General features: G+C 34.6%; 1 protein-coding gene across 1 annotated transcript; it reads right to left on the bottom strand.

The window, feature by feature from the left end:
* Positions 1-17890: 17890 nt before the first annotated feature.
* LOC127093835 (uncharacterized) lies at positions 17891-19192 on the bottom strand. Its single transcript, XM_051032738.1, has one exon. It carries the CDS (start codon positions 19190-19192, stop codon positions 17891-17893), a length of 1302 nt encoding a protein of 433 aa, XP_050888695.1.
* Positions 19193-22072: the final 2880 nt, after the last annotated feature.

Below are 22072 nucleotides of genomic sequence, written 5' to 3'. Positions count from 1 at the left end.
TTTCAGTTCATCGTCGAGGATATGTACTTGTATAACCCACGCCAGATGACTTACACACCTGACACCTCAATATCAAACCCCTAACAACAGTGTCAGACCGGATACACACAACCCCCTGTCTGTCAAACGTTTCGTTCAACCAACACACAAACATACAACCAAAACATACCATACACCCAACCCCAATACCAAGAGCATACCTCATACCACCACCAACAAATTGACCATCAACTTGAGACTCAACACCGCTTCGCACCCACCCCATCACCCTACCAAAGTCGCCTAAGCCAGAACACCTAACGATCATTCAACATCAACCGCCCTTTCTCCTACCATAGCCAAAAAGCCCAAACCTCACAAAACCAAAACATCTAACAACCCTATCTCTACCAAACACCCCAATAACCTTTCCAACCTTTCCTCGACGCATCGTTCACACCCATGTCTCCCTTCAACCGTCCTGGTCGCCTATCAATTAGTCAACCACAACCCAACTTCTCTGGCATGGGTCATGAGCTTAGTACAGCGGTACACCATCGATGCATACTGAAGACTATGCCGACTTGTCTGACTACCTCAACAGGCCTTTTCTTGTAGTTGGAAGTGACGTTCCTGGCCCCTCAGATGCTCAAATACCGGTACCGAATCATCAACGTGGGTTAGGGTAGCTAGAGGATGTGGGACCGGAGGTCGGTTAGGTGATCCTGGTCATCACCATTAGATTTCTTTGTGTAAACGGCAAATTTTATTAATATCAATTGGTCTCATATCAAATTTATCTATCACGTATACCATTTACCACAAAAAATATCATTTTACACTGAGGCTCCAATTGAATTGGCGCCTCCTCTTAAATACTACACAGGGGCGTCAACCCAATTGGCTAGGGCACCTGCCCTATCCAATCCAATTGGCACCTCCATTCAAGTATTTAAGAGAAGGCGCCAATTCAATTGACGTCTCCTCCTAAAAGTGGGATAGTTTGAGATTTTTTTTGAAACCAGGGGTATTTTGAAATTTTCCTTTAAAAAATAAATTATTTTTATAAAAAATTCCCCATATTCCATAAAATAAAAAAATAAAAAATATTGAGACCTAAATATGATAGAAGACAGCAACACACTTATATTTTACTAATACACCAATGCAAAAGTAGGACCATATTCTGTTTTTCAAAATAACTTAGTCATTCTACTGTTCATCTTCTTCAATGAAACATAAAGGAAAATATCCCTTTTCGTCTATACTCTTCTACTTTCAAGCTATTGTTGATAATTGTTATGTATTCAATTATTCATATGAATTCATTAACACTAATGCATATTAACTTCTTTCTTCAAAATTATGACTTAAATTGTTACTACTGTATAATTTTTCGAATAATATTCACATGCAACAAACAGTATCTTCAATACTCTACTACTTCACAATACTATTTAAATTTCAATTTACCTATCACATTTCATGATTATAGTAACAAATCCAAATATATGAATAGTTTATATTTGCAAAGAGTAACTTCTTTTGTATTTCCTGCACATGAGTAATATTAACAAAATTTTACTCACAACATTCAATATTTCAGTTAGTAACTGCGAATCAAAATAAGTAACAAGTTTACTTGAAGACCCCCCTTTCCAAAATATGACAAACTATAAACATCAGTAGCAAATGCCAATGCATCTCATTTTCGTAGGACCTTGTAATTAACATCACATAATGAAAGCTGCACCTAAGGAACATAATGAGTTCATAATAAAAAGTAATATTTGAACATAAGAAGATATGAAGCAAAAGTAAATCTAATTTAATAAAATATCATGTCCGTAAAATTAAAAGGGTTTTCAAGTGTGATTTACTATGATACTAATACAAGACTCTCACAGCAAATATACATGTTTTGTCTAAAAGTGTATTTTTTTCGGTGTTAGAATTTTTGTATGATAGTGATTGTTAGTTTTGTTTATAGCAATGTAAATGATTAGTAAAAACTATTAATAACTTATTAGTAAAAAAATATGTATAATTTTAAAAAAACAAATTAAATAGAAAAAAATATCGGATAATCATCATGTGGTAAAATAAAATATGGTTAAAGAATAAAACAAATTAAAATAAAATACAAATTAAAGTAAAATAAAATATAAAAAATTATTTAATAAAAAAAGTTTAAGATTTTGTATTTGAGACTATGTAAAATCCTATAAAACTCTCTAATCCATGTCACCCAAATTATGAGAAAAAGATTCAACGACATCACTAGAAATGAAAAGGAATTAACTATGACAAACACACAATCAGAAATCTGGAAAAATTGACCAATCATAAAAAATTATGACAACATTTATTGAATTTGGACACTTTTGATATTTTATTTATTTTTAATTATTTTTTATTATATTTTTATTAAATAAAAGGAAAAACAAAAAATAAATATTTAAAATATATCTATTTAAATGAAATCGAAAATTATTTTAAAATAAATAAAAAATATCATTTTTGTGAAAAAAATAAAAATGAGAAAAATATAAAAAGTGGAATAGGTAAGACTTGAACTCAGGTTCTCTCCCTTATAGCTCCTTACACATTTCCTCTACCAATTATATTATTTTATTTATTCAAAATAAAATAGGATTAGCCGGTATATAATAATGATGTTAACAATAATCTTAATAATAGTGCTAATAATCCCATTATGACCCTAATTAGATAATATATTAATTAATGATAATTTAATTAATAAAAAACTTAATTTAACCTTAATTAATCTCAATATTAATTTATTCATAAATAACGATAATATAGCTTAATATTAATATGTAAAAAGAAAATAAAAATAATACTAATATTAATCTATCCACATTTAACTAATAACATTAATATAATTTATTCTACCCTGGTATTAAAACAAATAATCTCCCTAATTATTATTTTTTACTAATGTGTTTTAATAAGACAAAATGTCCTAACTACTAATGGTAATATCCCTTTAGCATAACTCTCTAAATCATTACGTTCCAAGCAACATCCCTAAATTAAAACAAATCTCTAAGATGGACTAAAAAGTCAAAATGGTCCTCCTTTGACTTTTTAGATCATTGGGGTTAACCAGATGCCTTATAAAGGACCTTGAGCATGTCAATTACCTAGATTCTAAATCAATAACAAGAAAGAAATAATGGTCAAAATTTGAGGTACGACACAATATAAACAAAGAAGCATAACGGTTAGGGTTAGTAAACAATGGAAGCAAGTAAATCAAATGGAATCATCTATATGTCAAATGACTCAAGTTTGCTTGAAATAAAGGCAACCTATCAATGCCTCAAATTATCATGAATGACTCGTTGATTATCCATTGATAGATTTGAAACAATGAAGGTTTAATCAACCTTAATCCACCATGGTCATGATCTAATAGATCTCATTAGCCACCATCATTCAAGACATGAAAAGTCCACAAAAAATGCCAAAATAAGATAAATCAAAGGTGTAATAAAATAAAAGAGAGAAAAATAGTGAAGGTGTGTGTTAAAAATATTATGACCAAAATTAAAATGGGTGATGAAAAAAATAAAATCAAAATGGAAATAAATAGTTGAAAGATAATAAAATGGGAAAATAATAAAAGGAACAAAAAATAACATGAGCATGTTAGGGGTTGAACCCTTGACCCTAAGGTCATCGGGACAACCCCCACCCACTTGGCCAAGTGCCTTGTTGTGTTAGAAAATATGCTTCAGATGATAAAATAATAAAAGGCCACTAAAGGAACACACGTGCAAACAAGCCAATTAGAGCATGATAGCAAATGTTTTCAAATTCAAAAAATGCGTGAAGCCATCTTCTTCAACCTTTAAGCATCCAAAATCAAACTCTAAAACTCGTGTTTTCAGAGGGAACCACACATGGATTCAAACTCCCCACACTTCCTCGTTCTCATCTCCACACTCATGATCCATTAATTGGCTCTGAGTATGGAGAATTTCTCAAGATTTCAGAAATTCGGTTTAACCTAAAAATAAAATAAATGGGGTTAAGCTTTAGCAAGTGATTTCGAGCAAGAGGGTAACTTGTTTAAGTGAAGGAGATGAGTGGAACTACCTGGTTAGAATCAGTTCCAAATGACAACTCCGATGACTATGGACAACTCAGGGGAAGTGTTTGCAAGATGCTTTGGGGTTTCATAAAGTTCAAGTGAGGTTGAGGGAAGGTTTCTGGGTGCTTGGTTTAGATGGAAATGGTTCATAACTTCAAAAGAGGAACTCTGTTTTTGAGGGAGAAACTTGGTTTCAAAGTAGGGTGATTTTGGGTTTTAAAGCTTAGGAAACTGATCGAATACCTTCCCCTATTTATAAGGAAGGTGTTGGGATGTTTAGGTTGGATAAAAAGTGAGGTTTGATCATAATTGGAATGAGGCTAGAAGCATGCTTGAAGGTGAGATTTTTGGGACAAGAGTTGATTGTTTCTGACCTGGTTTACACTCCCAACCACCTGGTTTTGCTCCTTAGCATCTAATAAGTGCAAAAAAGGGCTTTCATTTGACATGATATGGCTTTGTCTTTTATCCATTTGGGAAAATTCAAAAAATTTACTTTGGTTCGAATTGCTTCACATGTGACTCGAATCCTCCAATTTTGACTTGAAAACTTATCACAAATTGATACAATATGCATTTGGGATCTTAAGGAATTGAAGCAAAGTGGTTTAGTGGCCTAAAACATGTTTATGCAAATTCTGGTTAAGTGTGGTCTGATGTGTGCAACATGGCAAGTAAGCAACTTTAAACTTGGGTCAAATGAAATTGGCTTATGCATTTTGCATGAAACTTATGCCAAATACTCTTTTCCATGTCCTTGATGATTTTCACAAAGAATTAGGTCAAAAGGAGTTGTGGTTTGGAAATGGAAATGTGATAAAGTGGGGGTCTTGGGCATGATTCTAGGTCTGGCTAAGCATCTTGACCAGTTTGGCCAATCCAAAAATTTAGGTCCTTGCTCAATGAATTAGGTCTTGGACCTTGAAACAAAGTTGAAAACAGACTCAATAAGGACATTTGGCATAAATAAGATCTTGAAAATCTTGAAAGGTGAAAACGTTATGGGCTTTGGACCAAATGGTAGGCCATTCTTGTCAAAATGTGACCAACCAACATGACCTAGAAATGCCACTTTGTGATTTTTTTTAAGGCATGATGATGGATGTTTGGAGCTTATATGATCATATCATTATGTAAAATAAAGCTTGGAGCTTTGTGGGATGATTTTAAGTCAAGTCCATGGGTGAACCAAAACAATGACAATGATGAATCAAGACCAAAACAAAGGCATTGTCCCATGGTGAAATGAATGTTTTTTGATGAGAAAATGGTTGCAAATGACTTGAAATGAAAGTGAATGAAGTTTCGCATGATGGGATGATCAAATGAGGCAAGACATAGAATCAAAAGATGCACAAATTACGGTTTCTTGGTCCATAAGTTTCATCAAGAACCAAAGCCAAACAAATTAAGGTTTTGAGGTGTAAGAGGTGTATTGAAGTGATTCAAGGGGTTGTGTCATGAAATTTTTTTGGATATTAGGGATCCTCAATGGTATGGTCAAGGCAAAAAGTGAATCATGTCTTGCACAAGTCATTGAGGGCCAATGATTAGGGTTGAGGTCCTTGGGTGACCAGATGAATCTTCACATATCTTCAATGGGGACTCACCATCGAATTAGGGTTTTGGATAGTGAGTTATATGCCTTGAGTGATCCTCCAAGATCTAAGTATGCTTGAGGAGGGAGATTAGGGTTAATGTGGCTTGGGCATACCTCAACATGATCAGAGAGTCTTCAGGCTTCTTAGGTCAACCCCATGCCTTGAATTTGTACTTGTGGATCATTATGGTTGTAGATGCATATGAGATGATGTATGAGGGATGCATTCTCTTGTAATTAGGGTGATATTTATGTAGGGTAAATTTAAGGGTATGGCATATAGTTGTTTACCTTGAAAATCGGTAAACAACCGCTGATATTCCAAAATTCGAAATTTGGTTACTTGCAGGATCGATCAGATTGATCCTAGGACATGTGCTAATTGTTTTTGAAATGGAATGTGATAGTAACGAATACTCAATAATAAGTGTCAATTCAGAGTTTGAAAACTAATGGAAAAGGGTGAGGTAAATGAAAGAAATCATAAAGGACTTAGAAATGACAAAGTAAATGTCGAAAGTGTAGGAATTTTAAAACTGTAAAGTAAGTGTTGAAAGCATGAAAAAACAAATAAATCTTAAAACTGCAAATGACAAAGTAAAAGGAGGGTGTTTGAAATGAATAAGTACGGAAATATATTTCTGGAAAAAAAATTAAATACAAATTTATATTGCTTTGAAATAACTAACAATGATGTAGACAACGTACATTCTGTGCTTTACGATTCTTCTTCACACGAAAACTTAGTAAATTTATAGATTTTGTACACAATTTGACACACCCTTTTCTAACACTAAGACCATATATTTATACTAGATCGAGATAACCGCTTTGATGGTTCTTCAATCACGTTGAGACACATGGTGCCTTGCATGCGCGCATTCATTCACCATGTTCCACGTGTGCTCTCACGGTTTCTGACGAAGGCAAAGTTCCCTCCCTTATTTGAATTTTAAATTTTAAATATTTGATCGAAAATCGGTTTTCAACCGTTTCTCTGAAGAACCCCTTCGGAGTTTCAGTTGTATGCTTGATCTTTATTCACCTGGCCAAGTCGACTCACCTCTAGCTGGTCGAATATTACTTCCTGGTCGAAAACAATTGTGCATATAATTTTTAATTTTGGTAATTATTAATGGTCGTCGAAAATATGAGTCATCAATAGCTTAATTGCTTCCAACTTCCTTTCGGACTCTAAGACCTTAGCTTTTAGTTGCAAAAATATCTTTTCATGTGAAGTTAATATCTTAAAGCATTTAATGCTTATCTATGAAGATTAACAAAAATGTCTTGTAATTTTGAATAAGATAAATCACTAGTAAGCTCAAGTTTAGAATGACTTACTTGTTTCTTCTTCCTTCCATTAGCCATAAGATAAATTCGAGTTGATTCTACACTTGAAGTGGAGCTTTCATCGCTGAAGGAATCACTTTCACTCTCACAAGAGCTTCTAAATCATGAAATATTCCAGTCTATAGTGACCAATTTAACCATAATTATAACAAGGGCTTCTAAATTTACCTTTCCTATTCTCACCATCTTTTGAAGACTTGGATTCCTTTCTAAATTTGGCTAGGTTTCCTTCAGAATGCTTGACTTTGTTCTTCCGAATATACCTTTGGTATCTCTTGAAAAATAGCCCAACATCATCATCATTGGAGTTCTTATCATCCCTTTCTTCACACTCACTAGTCTCATTCTTTGAGGACTTGAAACTAGAAGTCTTTAGACCAATGAACTTCTTCATCTCTTCCTTTTCCTTACCTTTCTCTTTCTTCGTCATCTTTTCATACTCATTTTCATGTTTTTCCAAGCAAGTGATTTCTTGCTCATGTTCTTCCAATTTACCAAACAAAGTAGTAAGATCAAGTGCTTTAAGATAATTCGCCTCTTTGATAGCGGTGACCTTAGGTTTCCATTCCCTATTAAGACATCTTAAAACTTTGTTAGTAGAAACAACATTGGAGATAGGATTACCTAGAGCGTTTAATCTATTAATGAGATGTGTGAATCTCTTTTGCATGTCGGCAATGGTTTCACCATGCTTCATACAAAAGAGTTGAAACTCTTGATTTAATGTGTTGATTCTAGCTTGTTTGACTTCATTAATTCCCTCGTGGGCAACTTCTAATGTGTCCCACATAGCTTTGGCGGTTTCACAATGAGAAACACGATAATACTCATCAACATCTAAAGCGGATATGAGAATATTTTGTGCTTTCTAATCACGTGACCATAACTTTCTATCATTATCATTCCATTGACTTTCTGATTTTGGTACGATGACGCCTTCACCATTGGTCATTGTAATTTCGTTAGGACCATTGATGATTGTCATACCCCCATTTTGTCCGGGCATTTTAAATTGTCATAAATTCGATTTAATTTTCAGTTTACATCATATGTACAGCATAACACGCATATCATCATGAATAACGCTTGAAAATATCAGTCGGAATAAATCGTTCCTCAAGTACGGACAAAATCAACGGATAAAAAGTTTCGAAATCAAACTTGCAGACGTCAGTATTATTAATCTACGGTTCACGTAGTTTAATCGGATATGCTCGTTATATTTTTCGACGACTTTTTCAGCTGCATTTTAATCCGTCTGAGTCTGTTAACCGGTGAAAATTTATTTCAAAATTAAAAGAAACGCTGTATTTTTTCAATAAGTATATTTCGCACTGATCATTTTAATGTATCTGGTTTAATTTTTCGAGCAAATTTTTGCCCGACTTTAATTCATTTTTAGTCGTTTTAATTTTATTCTTTTGCCAAAATATTCGGATTAAATAAATAGAATTTTCCATGTCCTTATTTTATTTTTATCATACTCATTTTAGAAGTTGGAATTTTTATTTGATTCAATTAATTTAAATTATTTTAAAATGATTAAATCATATAAAAAGAACTGATACGGATACATTTCCATTACCCACTCTCTCAAACCACAAAAAAAATCTAATGCTCTCTCTCACCAAAAAAAGACAAAAAGGAAATAAAAAATAAAAAGAGAGGAAGAATATTGTTCCTCTTCTTCCTCAACCATCCTCACTTCTGAATACCCACAACGAATCCAAATCCACCGCACCTTCTGCTTCTACTCGCCGTCCACCTCCGTCGCTCCCCCTTCTCTCTTCCGTGACATCCACCGCACCTTCCGCTCATCACTACGGTAACTCTCAAACTCCTCCCGATAACCCGCTCGCCGACAAACCCAACCACGAAACCAACCTCACTCGTACTCCCCCCGCCTTACGCCGAAACCACCGCGTCTTCACCATTAACAACCCCATCGCTCCTCCATGAACAACCGCACCTCAACCCTTAAAAAATATCTCAAATAACCGATCGATGAATTTTCGCCGCCAGAAAGCTCCGTCACACAATGACGACATCGTTACTGACCACTCACCTCTTCCGGCAATAAAACTGAGTAACCGACCTCTTCCACTCATTGCCGGAAAAGTTTTCGTCAATCTCTCACCAACAACAACGGTTCGCCGATGGTAACAATTCCAAATTAATTATTATGTATATTATTTTCTGTTTGGATTTTATTTTAGAAACAATTTGATTATATTACTCATTTATGATATTGTGTATATGGGTGTATGTTGTTGCATTTATCATATTGTTGTACCTATCTCTAAGAAAGGATTAATGGAGTGCATAGAGTTATGTTTGGTTTTCCTGATAGATATGAGAAGTTTCTGGAAAATTCAGTGTACAGTTTTGCTTTAACTTATTTATTTGTGATATTGCTCTGTTATAATGAATATGTTGAAGGGAAAGATTCAGTATTTCAAAAAGAATAGTATTTGGATGGTTTCTGTGCATTTCTACCTTCTTTTTATTTTTTATTATTTTTTCCTTACCATCCTACTATGTGTCTAATGATTTTTTTTAAAGTTTACATAATATTTTATTTTATTATTTTTTTCTTTAATTTAGTAATCATGGTAGAAGTGGATTTAAGTAACTGGAATGTGGTGTTTCTCTCAATATGAGACTTTATCCCCTTCTTTACTTTGCTTTTATTAAAATTATTATTAATACAGTTTGTTCAATTTTAATTGATAATTGGAGGTTTGGTTTACTTGTTTATAGACTTTTGTTAAAGTTTTAAACATGATGACGTAGACGATTCGGGTTTGCTGTTGGTTTATGTCAAGGCATTTTTAAATCGGATTTTAATCAGTGGATTTGACAATTTCATGTCGTAATGCCGCCGAAATTTCAATAAATCAATTGTATATTTTCACCGCGTTTCGACATTTACATACGACACTCCAATTTCGTTGTCGCCATGTACAAACCGGTTTATGAGCACATGGTTTCCAATTCAAATTCGATTATATTGGATTCAATATTGTCACCTATTAAATTAATTAGTTAAGATTATAATTAAATTAGATAATTTCGTTAATTAATTTTAATTAACTTAATCATTGGATTATGTTAATATTTAATCTAATGATTTGGATAATTACTTTTAATTACCTTAATTAGATAGATTAACTGAATTTTAGTCAATTAATTTTGTTATCACAATTTCATGTTATTTCAAGACCGAAACTATTTCATTTCAAACAAATTCAATTCCATTTCATCATCAATTCAAAGCCATGTTAAACCATTAATGCCACATAATTCTCGATTTAATTTCGAGCCCATTTTCAAATACCTTTGTAAGTCGATAGCTTTTAGCATCGTCATCAACCTCACATAGCTTACTCTTGGGCTCTTTTACAATGAGACCTATTCGGTTATTAATTAATCGAGTAGATGATTGATACACCACAATCCGATTCATTCACAAAACACAAAATTAAAACCTCGATCCAATATCGAGTACTTTCATTCAAATCAAATTAAAATACCCAATCACAATCAAACACCATTTCATTTGGAAATGAAAAGGAGGATGGCTTTGAGTTTTCAATTCATCTCCTCGATTATTTGAATACGAGTTCTCTTACTCGGTTAGTCAAATAGTTGTCATTTCTATCCACCTAAGCACAAACAAATCGAATCATTTTATAATAAGAAATGAAAAGGGAGATGACTTAGAGTCTTCAATTTTTCTCCTTGATTATTTGAATACAAGTTCTCTTACTTGGTTAGTCAAATAATTGTCGTTGCTCTACAAACTTCCAAACCCCGATTAAATCAAACTATTGCGTAATAACGAAGTGAAAAAAGGAGATGACTTCGAGTTTTCAACTTCTCTCCTCAATTGTTTGAATACAAGTTCTCTTACTCGGTCAGTCAAACAATTGTCATTTTTCCACCAACTTATACAGTAAGTCAAATCATTTCATAATAAATTTTACGAAAAGAGAGATGGTCTAGAGTCTTCGTTTCCTCTCCTCAAATGCTTGGATATGAGTTGTCTTACTCAGCTATCCGAGTATTCATCATCCATTCAAAACACCTTAATTATTATCCAATCATTTTCATAATTACTCAAATGAAACAAAAAGTGGTCTAGAGTCTTCTATTCCTTTTCCCGACTCTTATGATACAAGTTGTCTTACTCAATTATCCGAGTAATCGTCATCCAACCAAAAACATCTCAACTCATCAAATCTATCCTTTTCTCGCCCTCGAGCGATCAAAACCAATCAAACAAAACATCAAACACATCAAACCAACTCGTCACCCTCCGCGTGACCAAAACTCTTTCAGAAAGAACACTGTTAATCCTTTCTAATGCGCACAACAAACTAGTGCTCAAGCCTCCTCCGAGAGTAGATAAGCCAACGTTTAGCCTTTAGAACGCGATCTAAAATAGCTGTTCACTAAAAGACATCAACCAGTCGTAGTTCCCCGAACTACGAATGCTCTGATTTCCTTATTACACCATAAGGATACGTAGGCATGAGATTGTTGTATCTTCCCGAGCACACTAATAAAAAACCTCCCTTTTCCCCTTTCTAAGGTTCCCATCAATTTCTATTTACAATATATTTATAACTCGAAGATAACAAACAACATTAACTAACATTCAATCTCAAATTAGAACTAAAAGGTTCCCATTGATTACAACGGACGTGAGGGGTGCTAATACCTTCCCCTTGCGTAATTAACTCCCGAATCCGAATATGGTTGCGACAACCATTATTCTATTTTCTTAAAGGTTTTATCGATATTTTCCTATCCCTTCATTGGGATAAATAAAGTTCGGTGGCGACTCTGTTCGAACATAATTTTTCTGCGACCATCGCGAGGGGATTGTATTTTTCGAGATACGATAATGATGACGTCCCATACACCCTTATCAACAGAGTTGATATTGATACGCATACAACTTTTCCAATAGCCATAATTTTCGCCGGTAAAAAGTAGGTGCTCTATTATATGGCCCTTTAGGTTCGGTAGCCATTATCTAATAATAAAATCTTAAGACCAGAAACAATCGAGCTCGTAATACCACTTGTTAGACGAAAGCAAGTTTCAAATATTTCCCGGATCAAACTCTTCTAATCGAACCTACTATTTAATAGCTCGGATATGCATAAAGGTGGTAATGGTATGATAATAATCCACAAGTTGATTAACAATACTTTAAACAACAAATTGAATAATATACTATAGTAAATGTCTATCTCCAATGATAACAACACACAAAAAACTAGTTGAAATAATTTGTCAAACACTTTGTGTGCGATCAACAAAGTTTGGATGTTTGTATAATGTTTGTAGCTCTTAAAAATCCAATCACTACCAAAAGGTATGTGATTACTATAACAACACAAATTTCACAAATGATTCAAAAGTTATTATCCTAACAATGTTGATCAAGAGATCAAAGCAATCAACAATTTATGAACCGAAAAAGAGAGAGAGTACACAAGGATTTTTTTATGAAGTTCCCTAATCAACCTCGTTATGGGTACGTTTGCCCTCAATTCGAAATCGAATTGAGATAATATTATAATAAATATTACTTTGCAAATGTATGTATACAAGAGATGAGAAATCAAATCCCATGGACCCTAAGTTTGTTCTTGACTCTAGCACCTCCCAAAACCTTGATCGAAGATTGATCAAGACACCAATAATGTCGCTTCAATTAAATAGTTATTGCTACTTCCTTGCACGACCTCCTTGTCTCAAGGCTTTCACCCGACTGAATTAATCCCAAGCGCACACTTGTTGAACCCAAGATTTGTCAACACGGTCCGTCGTTTCACACTACTCCCTTACGCGACACACCTAGTCCCAAGTCTTTCACTCAATCGGATCCGAATTTCACAATCTTGTCCAAAACCTTCAAACCCTAAAGATCTTGAAGGAAAACTCCACCTCGACTTTCTTATATGAATCCCTCAAAGATCTCAACCCAATATTCTCGGTACAATAAACCTAATTTGACGTTATCAATCCTAATCTAGATGGCACACAATCAAAAAATGATTATGTGTAGTTTGATTGCGTGTATGCATAATTGAATTGAAGATGATGAGATACTTTCAAATCTTGGATTCATGCAGGTTTTACTCACTCTAGAAACCTTACTAAAAAAATGCATGTATGAAGTATTTATATGCACGGGTGGTTTATGGGCAAAAAGGAATGCAAATGACTTGAGAAAAATTTGAATTTTTGAAAAATTACATCGGATATGTGGACCTATAAAAGTTATGTGTCAACCTGTTTGATGCATAGGTCGACCTGTCTAAAGTCATGTGTCGACCTATAACTGTTATGCATTGCCTATGTGTCAACTTGAAGACTCGGCACATGAAATAGAAGTTACATGCTTTAATATTGTAGCATACATGTTGACCTATATAATGCATGTGTAGACCTATAGCCAGGAAAATGTTTCCACAGGTCAACGTCTAATTGCATGTGTCGACATGTAATGCTATTTTCACAACACAAAAAAATGATTTTTCATACATGTTTGATGCATGAGACCTTTTCCGAGTTGTTTCCAAATACTTTTATGCTTTCTAATACTAAGATGCACATAGGGAATCAGAGGATATCGTCCAATATACATTAATGTTAAAGTATCATAGTTTTGACATCATACAAAACACATATAATGGAAGTTGCACTCGCATTCTTCCCGCCATGTACCGCGAGCATCCAGAGTCTAGGTACCATGAATGGTGTCTTAACTTCGCTTCTAAGGATATCTGTAACATATACTATCTTATCCTTAGGTACCCATATCTCTCTGGGTCCTTTTAGGTTAGTCTTCCCAGAGTTCTTAATGAACTTGGGTTTCTATGCAGGATATTTATACATGAATGCATGATTAGAATGTGCATGAGGTTTTGCTTTAGCCTTAGGTTTAGATACAGTTGTACCTTTAGGCCTAACATCATTTTGTTTCTCAGAAGGAATAAAATGTGACTGGAGAGTAATTGGCTTGTCATCTTTTTCAGAATCAAACGTGTCATCAGAATCATAGACAATACCCCTTGTCTTGTTTCTACTAACGCCATAAATCATGGAAGCCATCAAACTTCTATTCAGGCTTCTAGCCAGAAATTTCTGGGAAGATTTATCATATTTCTTTATGATATCACCAAAACATGTAGAGGCTTTAGAAAGAATTTTATTTTTAGGTTTGAGACTCTTGCTTTGAGGCACAAAGTTATTGTTTTTCAAAATAAGATTTTCTTCACTCAAACTTGAAAAATCTTTCTAAAGCTTACAGTAAGCTTATGATTTAGATACATGAATCTTTTTCTGATCCTTGTATTTTTATAAAAGATTTTGATTGAGATTCTGATTTAGATTGGTTGTTTCAACAGGAGCTCATATGCAAGCCATCAGTGCCACGTTAGCCTGCTCTTCTTCAGAATCGTCTTTTGAAGACTTTGAATCATCCTATATAGTCATAAGACCCTGCTTCTTTCCTCTGAAGTTCTTCATGTGCCTTTCTTTCTTTAATTTTGGACATTCATTCTTGAAGTGGCCAGACTCCTTACACTCAAAACACGTGAGTTCTTTGCCAACTCCAACCTTCTTGGATTTAAAAGTAGACTCAGAATGACCACATGTCCTTCTTTGTCCTCTGAATTTCCCATGCCTTTTCTTCCAGAGTTGATTAACATATTTGGACAGAAGAGACAATTCATCTTCTTCTTATTATTCCTCTTTAGACCCTTCATCAATTCCTACTTGAAGAGCTTGTGTCTTCTCATATATTCCTAAAGATTTCATAGCAACAAATTTGCTTTTTCTCTTGGGCTCATCTTCCTCGAGCTCAATCTCATGGATTCTTAAATAACTAACCAGTTCTTCAAGATAAGTGTTGTTCAAATCCTTTGATAACTTTAGAGTTGTTACCATAGGTAACCAATGCTCAAGTAAGCTTATGATGATCTTTTTAACATGATCAACTGTTGAATACCCTTTGTCAAGAACCTTAAGTCCTGCAACAAGAGTATCAAACCTTGAGAACATGTTCTCAATAGTTTGCTCAACTTCCATCTTGAATGCTTCATATTTTTGAATCAAGGCAAAAACCTTGGTTTCTTTGACTTGTGCATTCCCTTCATGTGTCATCCTTAGAGAATTAAATATAAATTTAGCAGTATCTGTGTTCAATATTTTTTCATACTCAATGTATGAAATAGCATTTAGCAAAATGGTTTTTGCTTTGTGGTGATTCTTATAGTATTTCTTCTATTGATCAGTCATCACTTTTCTTTCCATTTTATTTCCACCTGCATCTACTGGATGTAGGTAGCCATCAACTATTATATCACATAGATCAACATCGTGACCTAGAAAGAAGCTTTATATTTTATCCTTTTAATAGTCAAATCTATCTCCATCAAAAACGGGAAGTTTAGCATTGTAATGATCTCTATTATTTGTTTGAGCAACTGATGGTGGAAGGATGGCCATTGTGTTTCACGCTGAATCTTTATCTGACACTATTAAGTGTTTGATAATCTTATCAAGACCAAAACCAGAGCTCCGATGTTAATTGGAGGTGGCAAGAAACACGAGAAATTGGGGGGGAGGGGGAATTGGTTATTATTTTCTTGACGCAAAACCTTTTTATTTTATCTTCTAATCTTCAGAGACTTTTGATGAAATGATATTGAAGCATGCTTAGAAGAATCAAGAGACAAGTTGACAGAATCTTCAGAACCTTGGTATTCAAAGTCTTTAGACACTTTCTTAGAACTTAGTCTTCAGAGTCTTCAGATATTGTTCTTCAAAATCTTCAGAACTTGAGCGCATAATCTTGAAGGCTGACAATCATTCAGAGGTTCTTCAATAAGAGTCATAGTCAGAAGCTTTAGCACAAATATTCATCAAAATCGTTTTCTAAGAGCTTTCTAGAACATGGGAACATCTTGTAAAGCACTTGTATCTCTTCAGAGTTAGAGTGTGTTGATTCCAGAGTCTGATGATGTCATACGTCAATGCTTCAAAGTCAGAACCTCTAGCAAAAGCTACACACTAGATAAAAACCATTATTGTACAAAATTATTCTCTAAGAAACAATGCATTGTTATCATAAAAATCAAATGCCAGATGCAGAACCAAATCTTGTTCTAACCGTTTCAACATTTTACTATGACGTCAACAGATCTATAAATTATCGCATCAAACTCGATTGGTCCCTTAATTATCCTATAGTGATATGTTATCAACATACTTTAAATTCTTCATCACTTTTCAACTCAATACGAATGTATTTCACACATCCATCAACATTAATCTATGGTACAAGAAACTCGATCTTACTCGCCTTTCTATTCTTAGTGTAGGGCAACATATTACTCAACTTGGATCTCAGAAGATTTAGACATGTGATGTCCTCTAGGAGCCCAAATTCAATATAAGATTTCACCACATTAAAGTACACTCTTGCCTTAAATAAATATTGAGACATTGTAAGATGTTTTTAGTTTCAACTTTTTAATTAAATTTTGACATGGATCCATAAATATTATGAAAATATGTGAGGTATCAGATCTAATTACGAGGGTGTGAGAATCAATACTCCAAAAATAAGACTCTTTCATTTATGACGTGCGCTTTTCATAAAGATCTGAGAATAAAATCCTTCAAAACTAAGATTTTTTCATTTATGACGTGCGCTTTTCATAAAGATCTAATTATGAGAGTGTGAGAATAAATACTTCAAAAATAAGACTCTTTCATTTATGTCGTACGCTTTTCATAAATATAAACTTCCTTGAACGATTCATTCGAATCTTATTTTGATCCTTTTAAAATCTTTGACTTTTAAATAAGTACTGGTACTAGTAATTAATAACCTCTCCATGGAATAAAGAAAAGAGTACAAAATTGAAAGGTGTTAATACTTCTTACATTTCTCAAAGAGTGATTTGATTGACTATTTCATACATGTTAAAAAAAATAGTGATATTTTTATCAAAATATCTCTTATCAAAAACATAAAATAAAAATAATATTAATTAGACTGTAGAATTTAAAAAATGCACCGTAAATTGAAATAGATCATTCCGTTTAAGATATTTTTATTTCAAATAATAGAAGTTGGTAAATTTCATTGTGAAGCCTTTTTGTCTTGAAGAACATGAAATAAGAAAGACCATAATGCTTAAGCAGCTACTATTTCTTAGGAGTGTGTTGTCAAATTCAACTGTAGCATATGCATTGTCAATAATGTCACATTTCCATCATATATTTCATCCGCTGCCCCTAAAACAGTTTCCAAGTCATTAAGGCATGTGAAGTCCTAATGTAAACCATTCTCCAGGGTGTAGCGTATATCTTTCTCTTTCTGTTATTGTTCCGTACATTGTGGAAAACTGAATTTTTATCACATTACTAACCATTCCTTGAATTTTAACATCATCCATCTATAGCTAACAATGCAGTTCTGTAAGAGTACACAAACTCATCCTAAAAGCTACCACAATATCAAATGTGATCAACAGCAACCAACCGTGAAAATCAATTATAGCCCAAGTAAAATGCATAAGATGAGATACAAAACAAGTATAAAATATACCCTGATTTTTCTAGGATGATAGTTCATCACTAACATAATACTAGCAAAAAAGAGCAACTAATGCAGTTAAAGATTAAAGTCAAATGGTCCTATCATTTCCATTCTAACACCAATATGCATCGAATTGCAACTAACAATTCTAAACATTGATGGAACATTACACATTTTCAGATTCAGTTTCTTCATTCCAGTTTTCAATCTACAGCTTCAAATTGGCGTCCTTCCTGAAATCTTCCATTTTCTCTTCCAATACCCCCAAAGCAGGGTTAGGTTCATTCCCATCCCCATCGTATTCAAACAAAGCTTCTACAACGTTCTGGAATGATTCTTTTTCAGCTGCAAAAGCTTCCGGAACATTCTTTGAGGCTTCTGCTTCCACTTTGTCACTTTCAGTCACAGAAGTTTCTGGAACTTTATTAGATGTTACTTTTTCAGCAGAAAAAGCTTCTGGAACTTTCTTAGATGCTTCTCCTTCGGCTTTCTCACTTTCAGTCACAGATGCTTCTGCAACATTTTTAGATGTATCTCCCTCCGCTTTCACTCCTTCAGTGGCAGAAATTTCTAGAACACTATTGGAGGTTTCTCCTTCCGCTTCCGCTTTCACTCCTTCAGACGCAGAAATTTCTAGAACATTCTTGGAGGTATCACCTTCTGCTTTGACTCCTTCAGATGCAGAAATTTCCAAAACGTTCTTGGAGGTTTCTCCTTCCGCTGACTCTTCTTCAGGTGCATAAGCTTCTGGAACATTCTTCGCGATTTCTACTTCCGCTTTCTCACTCACAGCCGCAGAAGCTTCTAGATCGTTTTTGTATGATTCTACTTCGGTTTTCACTTCTTCAACCGCGGAAGCTTCTAGGTCGTTTTTGCATGATTCCACTTCCGCTTTCATTTCATCAACCGCAGAAGTTTCTGGATCATTTTTGCATGATTCTACTTCCGCTTTCACTTCTTCAACAGCAGCAGAAGCTTCTAGATCGTTTTTGCATGATTCAACTTCCGCCTTCATTTCATCAACCGCAAAAGTTTCTGGATCATTTTTGCATGATTCTACTTCCGCATTCACTTCTTCAACCGCACAAGCTTCTGTAACGTTCTTGGAAGTTCCTCCCTCGGCTTTCTCACCTTCAGCGGTAGAAGGTTCTGGATCTTTCTTGAAAGTTCCTCCTTCCGCTTTCTCACCATCGGCGGCAGACGGTTCCGGAACGTTCTTGGAAGTTTCTCCTTCCGCTTTCTCATCATCAACTGCAGAAGATCCTGGATCATTCTTGGAAGTTTCTCCTTCCGCTTTCTCGCCTGCAGCCGCAGAAGCTTCATTACCTTCAGCTTTTTTAACCCTCTTCTTCGTCTTGCTCGACAACTTTCTCCGATCTGGTAACTCGACTAAATCGGATCGCGATCTCTTCACCGACGAACGAGTTTTTCTCGTTGCCGAGCGAGTTACTCTTCCCGGAGTCGCCAAAGCCATTGCAGATTCCTCAGCCTTGCGTTTTCTTGGTGCCATTTCTGAAAAACGCTCTCGAATGTTCTCTCTCAGTTTCTCTCTCTATCTCTAAGAAATGCATGCATCTTACTTCTCTCTGTATGCTTTCTTCATATTGTAGCGTTTCATGTATTCCCGCGCTTTAGGATTTGAATTGACGGCTTAGATTTGTTTTGGCATAAATTGACCGTTGATTACCTAACCCCTCATTTAATTTACTTTTTCTAGAAACCTGGTTTCTTAACTAAAAATTGAATTGAGTACGGGCAATAAATGTAAACGAATACATTTTCTATATATAAAAATATATATTTTATTATATTACATTAATAGTATAATTAAGATTTACTTTGATTATAAATATCAAGCTCATGAAAATCAGACTAGATCAGTCGGTTCAACCGATTAGATCGGAAATAGAATCTATATTCAATTTACTAAACTCTTATAATTAATTTATCAAAGAATTAGGACACAAATCGGAAAATTAGATGAAATCTTAAAAAACAAGTCAAAATTGAGAGTTTTTCCCATGGTTGAATCGAATTTTACTTTTTCAATTTTTTTAATTTATTTAAAATATATATATATATACATATATAATAAAAGTTGAAAAAGAAATATCGATTTTTTTTTAAATAACCACTATTTTTCAAAAAAAATCTAAAATAATCAATATTTCAAACAAATTTATAAAATAACCACCTTTTAAAACAGATGCGTGAGATGAACTGGCGCATCCATTTTGAAACAAGAGGAGGCGCCAGCACCACTGATGTATGCTTTAGAAGCATTAAATTATGGCGCCAAAGGAGTTGGCGCATGCATGTAGTTGAATGTGCTGGCGCCAATGCTTCTGACGTATGCATGTGTTGACATGTGTGACGCCTACATGTGTTGACATGTGTGGCGCCTAGTCCTTTGGCGCATGCATTTTCTTATTCCTTTTATAAATACATCACCATTCAGTCATATTTTTCACACAACTTTTACCCTACAATCACATTTTCTTTCATTCAACATCATCCTCCTTCAAGTTTTTGAGTTTTAACCATGTCTGAATACATTCACAAACGAAAAATGTCGATTTAATCTTTTCCTCCGTTGTGTCTCCGATAAAGATTCGACTTTGGAATATAGATTCGTTTTAACATCTTAATCGAACGTTGAACAGTTGGTTAGATGGAGAAATTGGAGATGGTGAAAGGATTAGAAGAATCTAATGGCTTGTATCCACGTTCAACTAAAATGGAAAAGTGTGTGAATGGGTGAATATTGAGACTGACAGAGACGTTCATAGGATGATGCATTATATGTTCAAAATTGTTTTGATGGTTGTAATCGCTTAGTTACTGTATTTTAATTGTTTTAGTTGTTTGTGTTGTTGTTTATGTAATGGTATTTTCTCACAAACTTATAATATGAAATAAATTTAGTTTTTCATATATTGCAACAGAGGTACATGTGAATTTATCTGATTGTGCTCGTTCTAACACTAGGACAGTTAGTACGATTGTGACCTGGCTGACGACATGAACTACATAATCTAACAATTTTGTTCCCCGTATTCATTTTGGTTCGAATACAGGTGATGTTTGGGCGATCCTTTTTCTTCCTTCGCATACCTCCGCTGTGTCAGACGATGTCCCCTTCATATTCTGGCTAGTAATCCTCTTTTGCCACTACGAAAAAACTAATTTTGTAAACATTTGATAGGCGGGTGACTTTGTAAATGTAAGATAATAAGTAGGATGGATCCCTTCGAACCTTTGAACATGCCGCAATGACATGGGAGCAGGGCATACGAAAGGCTTCGAACTTTCCGCAGTCGCACCAACCTCAATCTAGTTCCACTTTGTATTGTGTCATCGGCATGTCCTCATTGTGATTCATGGACTCAGCAACACTATACCATCCTTTAGTACGGTCAAACACCGTGACCACGTGTGTGTTTGCTTTGGCGGCTTCATGTCTAATGAATTTCATTGAAGCATCACTGGACAACTACCCAGATTGCAACACTGAACTCCATATGGAATATATGGTCTCAAACAGCGCCCCTAGCCTGAAACATATTGCCTGCACCAAAGCTGTTATAGGTAGGTTACGAATGCCTTTGAAGACAAAGTTCATTGATTCCACAAGATTTGTTATCATGTGGCCCTAACATTGACTGTTGTCGTATGCCCTAGTCCATTTCTCCAATTGAATACTTTCGATCTACCGTACTGCATCTGCATTTGACAAACTTATTTCTTCGCGGTAATGTTTGAAGTAAGGTTCTGATAATGTGTAACATGCATTGACAACCTTCTTCCGCAACGTTTTGTCTTTGATCTCCCACATAAAATTGTGAGCAATATGTCTTATACAAAAGACATGCGTCGAAGGAGGATCTTGCTAGCCATTATCAATATTATTATATGCACTGATGATTGAAGGGTGTCTGTCAGAGATCAAACATAAGTTAGGTTGAGGTGCAACGTGCAATCGGAGATTTCTTAGGAAAAAACTCAATCCCTCCGCAGTCTCCCTTTCAACAAGGGCAAAGGCGATTGGAAAAATGTTGTTGTTGTCATCTTGTTCCACTACCATCAGTAACGTTCCTTTGTATTTCCCGTACAACCATGTACCATCAATTTGTATAATAGGTTTACAGAAAGAAAAACCTATGATGCATGGTTGATACGTCCAGAAGAGATTGTGGAATATTTCATTTCCAATAGCACATGTCCCGTCTGATGTATACGTGAGTAGCGCTTCCAACTTGACAATAGTCTCGGGAGCATACTGTTTTAGAGTCAACAGGTATTTTGGAAGTTGTTTGTAAGACTCCTCCCAATTGCCATACACTTTTTCAACAACCTTTGTCCTAGCTATCCAAGTTTTCCTATATGATGT

The sequence above is a fragment of the Lathyrus oleraceus genome, chromosome 6 (genome assembly GCF_024323335.1).
Source record: "Lathyrus oleraceus cultivar Zhongwan6 chromosome 6, CAAS_Psat_ZW6_1.0, whole genome shotgun sequence".
NCBI lineage: Eukaryota > Viridiplantae > Streptophyta > Magnoliopsida > Fabales > Fabaceae > Lathyrus > Lathyrus oleraceus.
Note: the sequence above shows the minus strand (reverse complement) of the source record. Positions and strands in the feature narration are given on the sequence as shown.